At 53.3% G+C, this 12144-nt stretch overlaps 1 protein-coding gene across 7 annotated transcripts in view; it reads right to left on the minus strand.

Moving 5' to 3' along the window:
- Positions 1–12144, minus strand: part of PHKA2 (phosphorylase kinase regulatory subunit alpha 2) — an 87285-nt gene that overhangs the window by 4236 nt on the left and 70905 nt on the right. For 3 of the 7 annotated variants that reach the window (XM_049107438.1, XM_049107443.1, XM_049107439.1), the window contains 5 exons: positions 10921–10974; positions 8919–9089; positions 6772–6825; positions 5867–6067; positions 4643–5307 (listed from right to left, as the gene is read on the minus strand). In XM_049107438.1, the coding sequence (XP_048963395.1) occupies positions 5137–5307; positions 5867–6067; positions 6772–6825; positions 8919–9089; positions 10921–10974 (651 nt within the window). In that variant the 3' untranslated portion in view covers positions 4643–5136. Of the gene's footprint in view, positions 1–4642; positions 5308–5866; positions 6068–6771; positions 6826–8918; positions 9090–10920; positions 10975–12144 lie in introns of those variants that run through there. The other 4 variants (XM_049107444.1, XM_049107440.1, XM_049107441.1 and 1 more) reach the window with 2 other exon arrangements.

Raw genomic sequence — 12144 nt, forward strand, 5'->3', positions numbered from 1 at the left:
TAGGGAGTCCTCAGAGCCAATCCCGTTGGCCTCACCTATTCGCACAGTATTTCCACTCTGTCCCCTTTACGGTCCACACCCCCGGGCAGCCTCCTGGAACGTTCCTGACCACTGCTTCTGATCAGGGAGCTGCTCCCTTCCTCCTGAGGATGAGTCACTACGCTGCTTGCTTGCTTGCTTTCCATTGTGCTTTTTTTAAGTTCAAAAAAAGAAATGTGTCAAATTTAAAACTCAGCACAGCACATCTATTTAAAGCACAGAGGAAGAAGCCTTTGAGCGATGTGCAGAACGTGAAGCCTTTAGAGCCTAGAAGGCCTCAGCCCCGGTCTTTCTCGTGCTTCCTAAGGCCTGGACTTGAAAGGCAGGCAGGTGCTTGCAGTCTGAGCCCTTTGGGCTGGGACGGATAGGTAAGCCTCTGCAAGGGCAGGTGAGGGCAGGCAAAGCCTTGCCTGAAGGCAAGCCCTGGGGACGGTTTCCAGCCACTGCACCCTTGAGGCCCACGAGACCCGGGACTGGCAGCCCCGTCACCGGAACCGTCTCAGACAGAGGCAGGCCGACAGCTGTGTGCACGCACCTGCATGTTTGCTTACAGCTGGTCATAGGGCCACATGGGTTTAAGGCCGGAGACCGGGGCAGAGGTTTGAGGAAGGGGACAGGAATAGCTCCCCTCAGTCACCTGCTCGCCTCTACTTTCCAGCTACCCGATTCTTGCCTCTGAACAGTCGCAGAGCAGGGGTGCTCCAGGAGGCTGCTGGCACCTCAGGACCAGTGGAGGAAGGTCTGTCACCTTGGACACCTGCTTCCTTCACTCTGCTTCCCAGACACAGTCCCCCTAGACCTGCTGTACAATGAAGCCCTCGTCCCCTCTGCCCTGAGCTACCGGCCGTGGCCCTGCCTCCCTCTACAGCAAACCTCTCTGGAATACATGTTCCTGAGGCAGAATTGACAGCTAGTGGATGGCCTGGTAGGCCTGTGCCAGGCATGCATCCCAGGAGGCTGCACGGTGTCCTTCCGCAGAGGTCTCCATGACAGAGAGGTGTCTTTACATCCCACCACACCTGTCCACCTTCCTGAGTCAAGCGACGTCTGGCCCGAAGTAGGCCACAATAAATGCTTTCTGAGCAATTCATTTTTCAGAATAGTTGACATATTGCAATAAGGCAGAGGATGCATCATGTGACTTCAGAGTTCACTGGTTCTGATTATCCCACTCCGTCTGAGAAGGCGTTTTTGCCAAAATTGCACATATGTTCCTTAAAAACACACACAGTTGTTTTCTGGTGGAACTGTTCCCTCTCCCAAACCATCAAACGCTCCGTGTGTTAGACTCCAGAACACTCTCTTGTGGTTTCAGTTCTTCTCATGCCTCAGAGAACTCTCTTGGTAACTCAAAGAGGTGGCTCTTCCTACATGGCTTTGAGGAGGGCAAGGGGGCACTGGGCTCTAGAAGGGTGACGGTGGCTTTACTTTTCCCTCGCAAGCACAGGAATCAGTGGCCAAGTCCGGGCAAACAGAAGGGATTCTGGGACCACGCAAAGTGCAGAGACACATACAGCAGATGGCAGGGACTTCAAAAGCCTAAGAGTCACCTTGAAAGATAATAGCACCAAGGGAGGGGGTGGGAGGCTTTTGTACCCTCTGACAACAGGGAAGCAGGGAAGACAAAAGCTATTTGCCAGACTTGTGTGCGTGTCTATAGAACTGAGCAATGGTTCTGCTATAATTTACATCAAGGGAGGCTGAGCCTCCTGTCGTTGTGTCCAGAAATAAATGGCATCAATCAGCTGACAAACTGTTTCTTTTGCCTCCTGATCTTCTGGTCTTTTTTTTCCCTTCTTTTTTCTTTTTTTTTTTTTTCCTTTTTTTTTTCTTTTAAGCACACGAAACATTTAAATTCTCTCTATGCAGGCAGCCAATGTGTAACAATCTCCTTCCATTCACTAGGCCCCAGAGAAGCTCTAACTGAGCTCCTGACAGATGCCCACCCTGTGAGGCACTGGCATGACCGGGGAGACACGTCTGTCTCTGGCCCTTGGCGGGGCTGGGGGTGTCCATGGGGCAAATGTGGATTCATGTGAATGGGGAGTTCCAGGCTCCGACTGCCAGGGGGTGGGGAGTGGAAGGGGATCCCCATGATGCATGCCCTCACGCTTAGCCCCGTGCCAGTCTGCAGGCCTTATGTACATCTGAGAGGTAGGCAGATTTGGGGTGCATGAGGCTACATCAGTCACCTCCAGGTCACAGAGCCAGGCTGGAAGATCAGTCTGACTCTGAGACTGAACCTTCGTCCTTGCTGCCGGCTTCACTTTGGGTCAAAGCCAGGGTGAGCAGCAGGTGGGGAGGCCAACAGATTTTCAATGGACGCTAAAAGAAGTGTTTGTTCCTGGCTCTGAGAAAGAATATGAGAAAGGTCAAAACTGGCCTTTCCGGCTCCGAGGAAAGCTAGAGGGAAGAGCAGCAGGGGCCACCGGCCGTGCTCTCGTGGCGTGGAAGCCCAGCCTGCCGGGGCCAGGCTGCTGGCGGCACGGGGCCTCTGTCATCCCCCTCGAGCATCTGCTCCTCTCTGCGGCGGCGTGGGCCTCAGCTGCTCGTGAAAGGGATCAAGCCTCAGAAGCCTGTTCTTCTTCTTTGAAGCTGACAGCTTGATGCCTGTGGAAACGCGATACTATTTCAGGATTTCATTTGAAAGAGGCTTCAAAAGAGTGAATCGAAGGCTCCGCGGAATTGCTTATTATGGCTCTCCTCCCGGGCCGCAGCTCAGTTGGTGAGCCTAAACACGGCCTCCGTGGTTTGTGCACGTCATCCACAGGCAGGTGATGTTCTAAATTAGCATCTGGCTCATTCTAGAGGGCTGTAACTCTTCTTGAGCTTTCTCCCAAGAAGCAACCGGGACTTTGACAGCTTGTGCCTTGCTTGCATGGTCTGTTTTCGAAATGATCCTCCAGGAAGCCGATCAGGTGAACTACATGAGCCTCGTCCAATATTAAGCACGGCTTAAAGACGCTAAAAATAAAGGTCATGAAAAGGCTTCTCTAAAACCAGGGTGGCTGTGACCACCTCCCGGCCCCAGCCCCTCAGAGGCACAGGGGAGCAGCGGCCTTGCGGGCATGACAGGGCTGGGCAGGCAGCGCGGGGGAAGCGTGGCGCGGGGCCACGCCATGTGCCGCGTGGGCAGGAGCCGGAGGCCAGGCCGCCTGTGCGGTCTCTGAGCTCGGCACCGACGCCAGCGCTCCGGGCAGGGCCTGCCATCCGGCCCACGCAGCCCTGTCTCTCTGACGCCGCCCCCGCCACACTAAAGCACGCTCATCTTTTCACACCAGCCTTCCTTGCCGGGCCAAGGTCCTTGAGCGCCGAGTCACGTCTCCTGTATTTTTGTGTTCCCACACCTGGCACAGAAAGTGTGCAACATGTGCTGACATTAATAGGGAAGGGAAAGGAGAAGGGGAGGAGAAGTCCACGGGAGCAGAAACTGCCAGATTCCGGGGTTTTCCTGGATGGCACTCCCCCCGTGCCCCAGCCAGGAAAGTACTGTGGCTTCAAGAATTGGAAACAAAAGTCTCCAGGTCGCAGGTGCACGGTGCGTGAACACCATGGAGCCCAGCCTCCGGGCACTGAGCCGTGTTACTTGGCTGTCTCTCCCTTGGGCTCAGCCCGAAGAGAGGTTCTTCAGCAGAAAGCATCAGGAACACAAGGCCACCCTGCTTCTCCTGCTTCAGGAAAAATGATCGATACTGCTTGATTCTGATGGGCACCGGGCACCTCTGTGTCCCCTCCAAGCAGCCAGAGCATCAGCTTTCTCTACCTTCACATAAACTTCTGAGCCAATGATCCACTGGGCATGTTCGCACTTCAGAGGCACAGTCGTCACACATCTACCCTGTCACCCTCCAGCTGCTGCAGCTCACCACTTAACCGCCAGGGGACGGCTTGCCCTCTGAAGTCCAGTATTCAAACTCTTCCCTGTCGCCAACCCCCCCCCCCACACACCCCAAGGTAAGACGGTGCCCAGAGAGAAACTCCATTCAGCGGAACATTGGCCAAAGACCGTGAGGCTCTGTCCTGTGAGGCTAGGTCCTTGCTCGACATTCCAGGCCTCTGGGCACACCTGCCTGAAAGCCAAGAGTAATTCCAGGGGAAGGGCTCAAGTCGCCAACCTGGCTCTGTGCTAAGACCAGAAGCATCATCTGTGCAGGAGCACACCATGCGTCTAGCACCTCTATTCTCCTCATGTGGCTCCCCCGAGTGCAGGGGGGAGGTACTGCTCGTCTGCCAGGGTGGTCACCCCACGCGGGAGTAGGGGGTACAGGCCTTCCTGAGGGACTCCCTGCTGCTCCAGCCCTAAAATAACAGTTGGCCCAGTCCTAAGAGCTGGCACCTCCCCTGTCTTTTTGTGTGTGTGCTATATTCCAAAAGATGTGTGATTTTTTTATAAGGCAAAAGAAATCTCTAATTCATAAGAAGCCAGGATAAAATCCTTGAAGACCGCAAGCCAAAGTTAACTGCAAGCAATTTTCTAAATCTCAAAAAAAAAAAAAAAAAGCAATTTTCTAAATCTCAGCAAGAGAGGACTCTGTTACACAAAGGTAGCTATGCCACTAAAACAAGAGGCCTAGAAAGAAAGCAAGGCACAAGAAAACCAAACTTCCACAGAATGAGTTGTTCTATTTGGTAAACAGTCTGGTCCACAGAGAGACTGTATCCCGTTAGGATGTCCCCCTTGTCAAGGTCCACTCCTGCTGCTGGAAGGATCTTCCCATCTTCAGATGTGGCACTAGCACATCTGACTGAGTGCGGTCACTCAGCAAGAGCCAATTTAAGCTGGCTTCTCCATTCACACTGCACTCGAAAGAGACTAATTTCCAATTCCTCTTCAGACTCCAAGAGCAGATGTTGTGGCAAATGTTACAGCGAAGCGAACCCAGACAGCGATCCCGTGGCACTCCCTGGGGCGCACAGGACTCCTCAGCTCGTGCTATGGCTTGGACAGACACTGGTTTCAGGTCTACTGCTGCCCCCTCCTCCCTGCCAGGGTTTCTGATGGGACATGCTTTTGTATCAACACAGGGGATCTTGGAGAACAGGAGAATGTTCCCAACAGGGCTAGGGGGCAAGTGACAGCCTCAGAGCACTGAGGCCCTATTGCATCTGGCAGCCTGAATTGGGCAGCAGCTCCTGCAAATGAGAAGCCACTGCCTTCGTTAGGTAGGTCATTGTCCCATAAGCCCCACTTGGAGCACTGTCATAAAAGAAGTGGCAAATGCCCGTGGCTTGGTCTTTCTCCAGGGTGTCTGTGGCGCCAAGTGACATCTGCAGCAGGAAAAGACCAAGGCAAAGAATGAACAGAGTTCTCTCTCTGATCCTGGGATTGACTGGACATGCTAGAAGCCAGGGTGTCGGGGACCAGCAGCCCCCAGAGAAGGGCTCTAAGCCCAAGGACAGGAGCCAAGAGTGCCCGGGGAGGACACCCAGCCTCTCCTCCAGGTACTACGCCGTGCTCCCGCATGTCCTAGTCTGCAGCGCGATACTGACCCTGTAAGAAGAAGACAGCTCCTCCTACCTGACTGCTGGGCGCAGGGTAAGTGATTTGTCTACCAGGGTCACACCCATAGCAAGAGTGGTGTTCACACTACAACCATTGCCAACACGAGTCTATCCATTTCCAAAGTGGCCACTGTGCCATTTTCTAACCAAATGGTTGACATTTTTTCAGCATCTGTGATGCCATTTTCTTTGAGAATATTCTTTCCTATTGGACACAGAATCCTCAGCCTCGGCAGAGATAAATGCCAGCCAACCTGCTACCTTGCTTCTGTCCCCACCTTGGCTGGGGTGGGGAGTGTGAGTGGGCAGGCCTAGGCACACCCACCTGGTCCTGCAGAAACAGCTGGTTGGCCATCTGCACGATCTGGTCCACGTGGATGATGCCTCCGATACTGTTCATGTCGGTGTCTGAGAGCAACGTCAGCACCATGATGGCCTCCACCAGCAGCTGCCGGTACTCAGGCTGCGGCACGCGGTTCAGCACCGCCTCGACGTGGACGGCAAACTTGATCTCCTGTGGGGTCATCTGTCAAAGGCACCAGCGAGGGGTCAAGAGGGAGCCGAGGCCCACCAGCACTGCTGGCTACCAGCACTGGCCACAGCACCCACCGGGCTTGGCTCAAGTGCTGCCTCCTTTTTGGCCACCTTCTTGATTCCACCAGCCAGAACCCTCGGGAGCAGATGGCCGAGGACCTCGCAGTTGGGGTAAGCTGGCCTTGTCCTAGCTTGATTTACCTACCCACTAGACTGGGACATCCAGGGGACAGGGCCCTTTGCTCATTCCTCTTTCTCCATCATCACTCCCTGTGGCATATAGCACTGGGTCTTGGGCAGGGTAAAAACTAAAAACCCCATTGGTAAAGAATGAATAGGGGAAAGGAAACCAGAAAGATGACTGTTCTCGACAGAGGGGTTGGAGGAGGCTGCACAAAGGTCCAATGTGTGTGGCGTGCAGTTTTGCTCTTCTCTCTTCAGAGTGCTTTAAAGGGCAAATGTAAAGCTCTTGACAGTCAGATATGTGGTTTCTGAGGGGACAAAGAAAAGGTGATGCTAACAAATGTGGGAAACAACCTTAGCAAACTGTGAGGGTGAAGTGGCTAAAGAGATGGGCCTACAAATGGCCTGTCTGGTTGTAGCACACTTGGAAGAAATGGGAGCGGTTGGAGCCCACGACATAAAGCACTTGGGGGAGACCCGCAGTAGGTGGGCGCCGGGGTCTTCCCATCATACCTCTCTCGTCGTTGAGGATGGGAGCACGTAACCATCGATGGACAGACCATGGCACTGAAGGCAGAACACACATAGGACAGTTCAGTCAGATTCCAGAGCCTGATTAGTAAGTGTGCACACACGTTCGCACACGTTCAAGTCACTCTGCTCTGGAAACCTGCATGAAGGCTGAACACGCCAGACGGTCAGAGTTATTTTTAGAGAGCTTGTTCTCACTGCCCACAGGCTGTGTTTTCGATGGAGCAATTCTAGGGAAGCAGCAGGCATCTTTTAGATCTTGCACGAACAATGCCCCAGGGAGCTGCTGGGTCCTCCTCTGTGGAAGCTCTGTATTACACTTGGCAACCAGGCCCTGGCGGCTGTGAGGCCCCCTTTGGTGCCATATAAAGGGAGATTTTCATGGCTCCTGCTGGCGAAGTGATACTTCTGTGCCTTTGCAGGCATCTATTTTTGAGATTACTATAATAAGCACCAATCACAAAAGATGCGAGCACATGCACAGACATGCACACGCACGCCCGTGTATATAAATATCAAGCGCCGGCTCAACACAAAATGCTGCTTTTTCATAATAAGAGTGTCTTGGTATTGAACTAGAAGAAGTCTGGATGGAAGCGTATGATGCCCCAGGAAGAGTGGGGAGATTTTCTAGGAAGTTCATTCTAGTCTAATTGGCTGCCTTCTAAATCCCCGTGCCCTGGCGGGCTGAGGACAGAGAGACAGCAAATGCCTGCGCCTCCTGAGCAGAGGTGGAGAAAGGAGGAGCAGAGGCTTGTGGGTGTTGAGGGCTCTGCTACCATGTGGGGACAAGCTGCCAGACGACAGGGACCATTCTGACGTCCCCATGCTAGCCCCATGAAGACCTCAGTCCCTACAAAGCAGAGATGCTAAACCTCCCTAATGGACCAAGGGCCCTTGCCACAGAAATAAAACGGCTGGGAGGTGCTAGGGCTTTGGGAAGGGGGTTGTAGTATGTGCTCATTTGGGATTACTATCCTCTCCTCTCCTACTGTGAAATGAACTAACAAAAATAGTTTTAAGAAAAAAAAATCGTTTTAAGAAAAAAATCGGTCCTGCCCATGGTTCTTTATTTGCATCAAAGCTTTTAACTGAGGCGGTCCGCGCCTGGGTGTAAGGAAAGACCAGCTGGGGCAGAACCCAGGGGGACACACAAGTGCTCTGGGACCGGGCCACAGGGAGCCAGGCGTCCAGCAAGTGCAGAGCAAAGGGGTGTGGCTTCCGCCAGTGCCCCCTCCTCGGTCACAGGCACAGACAGGCTCTGCGGTGTTCCCGTGTGGCCAGTGAGGCCTGTGGCTTCCCTGACCTCTGCTAATATCTTCACATCCCCAGGCAGCTGTCTCATAGCCACAGGCATAGGGGGCAGCTGGCTAAGGGGAGTGGCTCTGGGGTCCCCATTCTCTAGGTGGAGAGGCAGAGGCAGCCCAGGTATGTGGGGATTGTGCCTCAGGGCACCTGGGACCTGACATGGTGCCCTGCAGATAGGAGGGTGTCACTGAAAGGTACAGACAGCACACCTGCCTGAACGTGCAGGAGGCTAAGGCCTAGGGTTGCCATTCCAGGTTGCCTCTGTCACAGGGCTGTCATCCGAAGCCTTCTCTGCCTTCTACGGCTCTTATCTATCTTCTTTCCTATGTCCCTGAAATATATGTCAAAGGTGGTCCCACAAAACTTGGGCTGCCACTTGATCTAACTTGCTGTGGTTGCAGCCAGCAGCTTTCACCCGGGACAATTTGCTGCCCAGGGGACACTTGGCAACGTCTGGAGATAGTTTGGGTTGTCACAACCGTGGGTGAGAGTGGGGGTGCTACAGGCATCTAGCGGGTGGAGGCTAGGGATGTTGCTTGACATCCCACAACACATGGAAGAGCTTCCACAAAAAAGAACTACCCGGCCCTGAGTGTCAGTGGTGCCAAACATCAGCGGTGAAGAAACCCTGCTCTAGGCTGGGGGCTCCCTGAGCTTGGGGAGCTGTACGTCTGCTTGCTCTGCAGCCACCTGTTCCCTGACACCTGCAGGAGCCGCTGTGCCTCCTAAAGGAATTAAAGGGGAGGGTTCATCTCCCTAGGAGTGCGTGCCCACCCGGTGACAAGGCCAGTGGAATGCAGTAGAGTGGCCAAGCTTACTACCTTCTGAAGGATCTTCCACACCCTCTGGTAGAATCCCACAGGGACCCTGTTGATGGCTCCATCCAGCCTTCTTCTGCGAAGCCACTGGCCCTGGCGCTCCCCCCAGCCGATGTGGTGGCCACCCGAGTCTGACGATGATGTGCCCGTGGGCGAGGACGGGGTGCTGGACCTCTGCAAGACAGACGGCGTAGGGCCTTCAGAAACCTCGGAGCCATGCCCCATGGGGCTGCGGGCCGCCGTGAGGGATGCCTCAGCAAATTCATCAAAACACAGACCAACTGCCCAGAAAGGACCAGAGTTCCCTGATTGGAGTCTGGCCATTTCCTGAAACTGGATTCTTTTCTGTACGGGTTCGGTTACTGATCTCCTTTGTATACCCCTCCTAGCCCTGCAGCAAAGGACCTCGACCTGACAGGGGAGGCCGAGCAGGCGAGAGTGCCGCCCCCGGAGCCAGGCTGTGACTCCCTACTCATCACCCCCACATCAGTCGCAACACTAGCTCTGGGCCTCGCCTTCACCCGTACAACGGGGCACAGTCGGACCTGCTGTAGGGAGCCGGGAGTGCTCCCTGAAAGAAGATACAGAAAACCCTGAAAGCACGCCTGGCTTGCAGTAAGTGCACACGGGCCTCAGCTGTCCCTCCCAAGGCCTTCTGGCATTGCTGTAGGAGGGCCTGGAGAGCGAGCCCAGGCTCTCAGAGTATGTGGGCCTTTCAGAGGCGCTCCAGCCCAGGCAGAGAAACGCCGAAGTGCCCACTTGACTTCTATGGTGCCCCAGAGAAGCAGTGGGCGCCTCCCTGCATTGCAGATGCTGCAGACAATGCAACACGTCACATGGAGGAAGGGGGAGACGGGTTGTTCTGGAGCCAAAGACAAAAAGTAAAGGCTGGGAATCCTTATTTAGTAGTGGGGCCTCAGAGATGACGGTATATCCACCAGTCCCTCTGAATCACTTTCTGTTTGTTCTCAGCACAAGGCTCCATCCTGACCAGGGGGGCCAATGGCGGCCTCCGAGAGGGAGCATCCGCTTTGCTGAAGCAGAGGGAGCGCGCGTCATCTCATCCCCACCTCCTGGCCTGAGGCTGGCCGGATTCTGGCCTTCGTGAGCCAAGTGCTGGGGCAGGGCCAGCAGTTCTGCTTCTGGCCTCCGGAGTCAGCAGGCCCGCCCACGACTGCAGATGCAGCTCAGAGAGGCTCCCGGTGGGGGCCTGGAGCGGGGCCTTCAAGCCAAGCTGGCCTCCCCGCAGCAGAGCTCACAGCCCGCTTTCTGCCAAGGGGTGGATTCTAACCCGCCCATGTACAGGGCAGTAGAGGGTAACTTTCATCCTTCCACGTTACCTCGTTCTGAACTCTCTGGTACCTTCGTTTCTCAATGCACAGCAACACACTTAAAGGTTTCAAAATGAAATCTGAATGGTAGGCCTGCTAGCAGGGCAGGAGGCAGGAGTCTTCCCTATGTACTCATTTTGACTTCATCGGATCTTATTTTGAAGAGGCTGTTAGGCTGGGTTATTCCATCGGGCTCATTACTGCCATTTAAACACGGCAACAATTAGATACAAATAAAAGTAATTACAGCCACACTCATCAATGACTCAGCTGGTTTTCTCCTTCTAGTTTCAAGAGGAAGATTAAGACTTGCTTCTGCAATTAGAATATTTCCTACTCCTCCACTTGATCTGGGGCCTCACGCCAAGCCAGGGCATTATGAGTACAAGGTGCTCAGCAGCACGTGCAGGCAGTGGCTTGCCACCACAGCTCAGAAGAAAGGCACAGAACCAATGCTTCGAAGGTTCCAGAAGCTCCTGGACAAACAAAGCTCAATTCAAGAACTTCTGGGCTTTCCTTCTAGACCCTCTTCACAATGACAGTCAAACGAAAACACTTAAACCTGTTCAACTCTGTGGGAGGTAGGGATGAGGTGGGTGCACGAGAAGGGCAACAAGAGGATTCAGACACCACAAACAAGGAGGCGGTGAGGACAGTCGGGATGCATGGTTTACCGCAGACTTGGAGGAATGCGCACTGCTGGACACGGCCTGGCTCACAGAAAACAGCTACAAAACAAAGAGAGTCCACTCAGTCATGTGCAGTGACACCAAAGGACGCCAGCAGAGAGGAGGCACATAGAACACCATGGAAAACCCCACGAAAAGAAGGTGCAGAGGAGGCAGCCAGACAGAGGTTCTCACTCACCGTCCAGGCAAACAGCCCCAGACACCAGCCAGTGCAGAGCTCAGGGCTCCGTGCAACGGAGGACTTGGGAAATGTTCTTTCACAGGAGTATGAAATACGTTACCTATCCTAAGCCAATGTGGAGGGGCCTCATCGAATTAGGACACCATTTATTTTCCAAAGTCAGAGCCACAAAATGCTAATCTTTTAAGTGAAGAGGTGCAAAAATCTGTAGAGATCAATAAAATACCTACCCATAACCAGCATTTAGGATCTGGCACCTACTGGCGTTACATAGATATTTGTTAAATGAACAAATAAGGGCAGGCTGATAACTTTTTGGCCAAACGAGTATTTTCTCAGCTAAAAATCTATAATGTATCCTTAACTTGCATGGAGATAGTACCTGAGCACAGACTGTGCACCTGTGGTGTTCTTGCAAAAGTGAGTAGAAATTTACAACGCCAAGGCATCTATAAAATTTTAGACAGAGAATAATACATTTCCTTGATGTAAGTAGCCAAATATAAAGCTTGTACTGGCTGAATCGAAACCTATCAAAGTAGATCATTTTGTTCCCATAACATTGCAAGGACAGTATTAAATGGAGGCAGAAGGAGCCACCCATGCTCACCCATAGTGAGCCATGATCGGGGTATGGTGCCACCGAGTGGCTAGTGAAGGAAGATGTTTGGAAAGTTGGCTGACTTGGAAAGAGCCTAAAGCAGCATCAGAGACAACAGAGAGAAGCTGCATGTCACTCTACAACTCCTCTACGCTCTCTGTCACAGGACATGAAATCATCAGGAATGTGCTAACTTTCTGGAGGGAAGGGGAGGATGCATGTCCCGAAGGTGCTCTCAAAGAACAGTCTCCTTACACGGTTTTCCTTCCAGGGTTAAATTCCCCCAGGCAATCTGGGGACAGGACTAGCAGTGTTTTTTCTAGTCATCTACTCAATGGCCATGTTTTACTTTTCCCTCTTTACTTTCCCTTTTTTTGAACAGAAACTCCTGCCAAGGCAGAGCCCAGAACTCTCTCTCTCACAAAGC

Source organism: Canis lupus, chromosome X, assembly GCF_003254725.2.
Source record: "Canis lupus dingo isolate Sandy chromosome X, ASM325472v2, whole genome shotgun sequence".
Taxonomy (NCBI): Eukaryota; Metazoa; Chordata; class Mammalia; order Carnivora; family Canidae; genus Canis; species Canis lupus.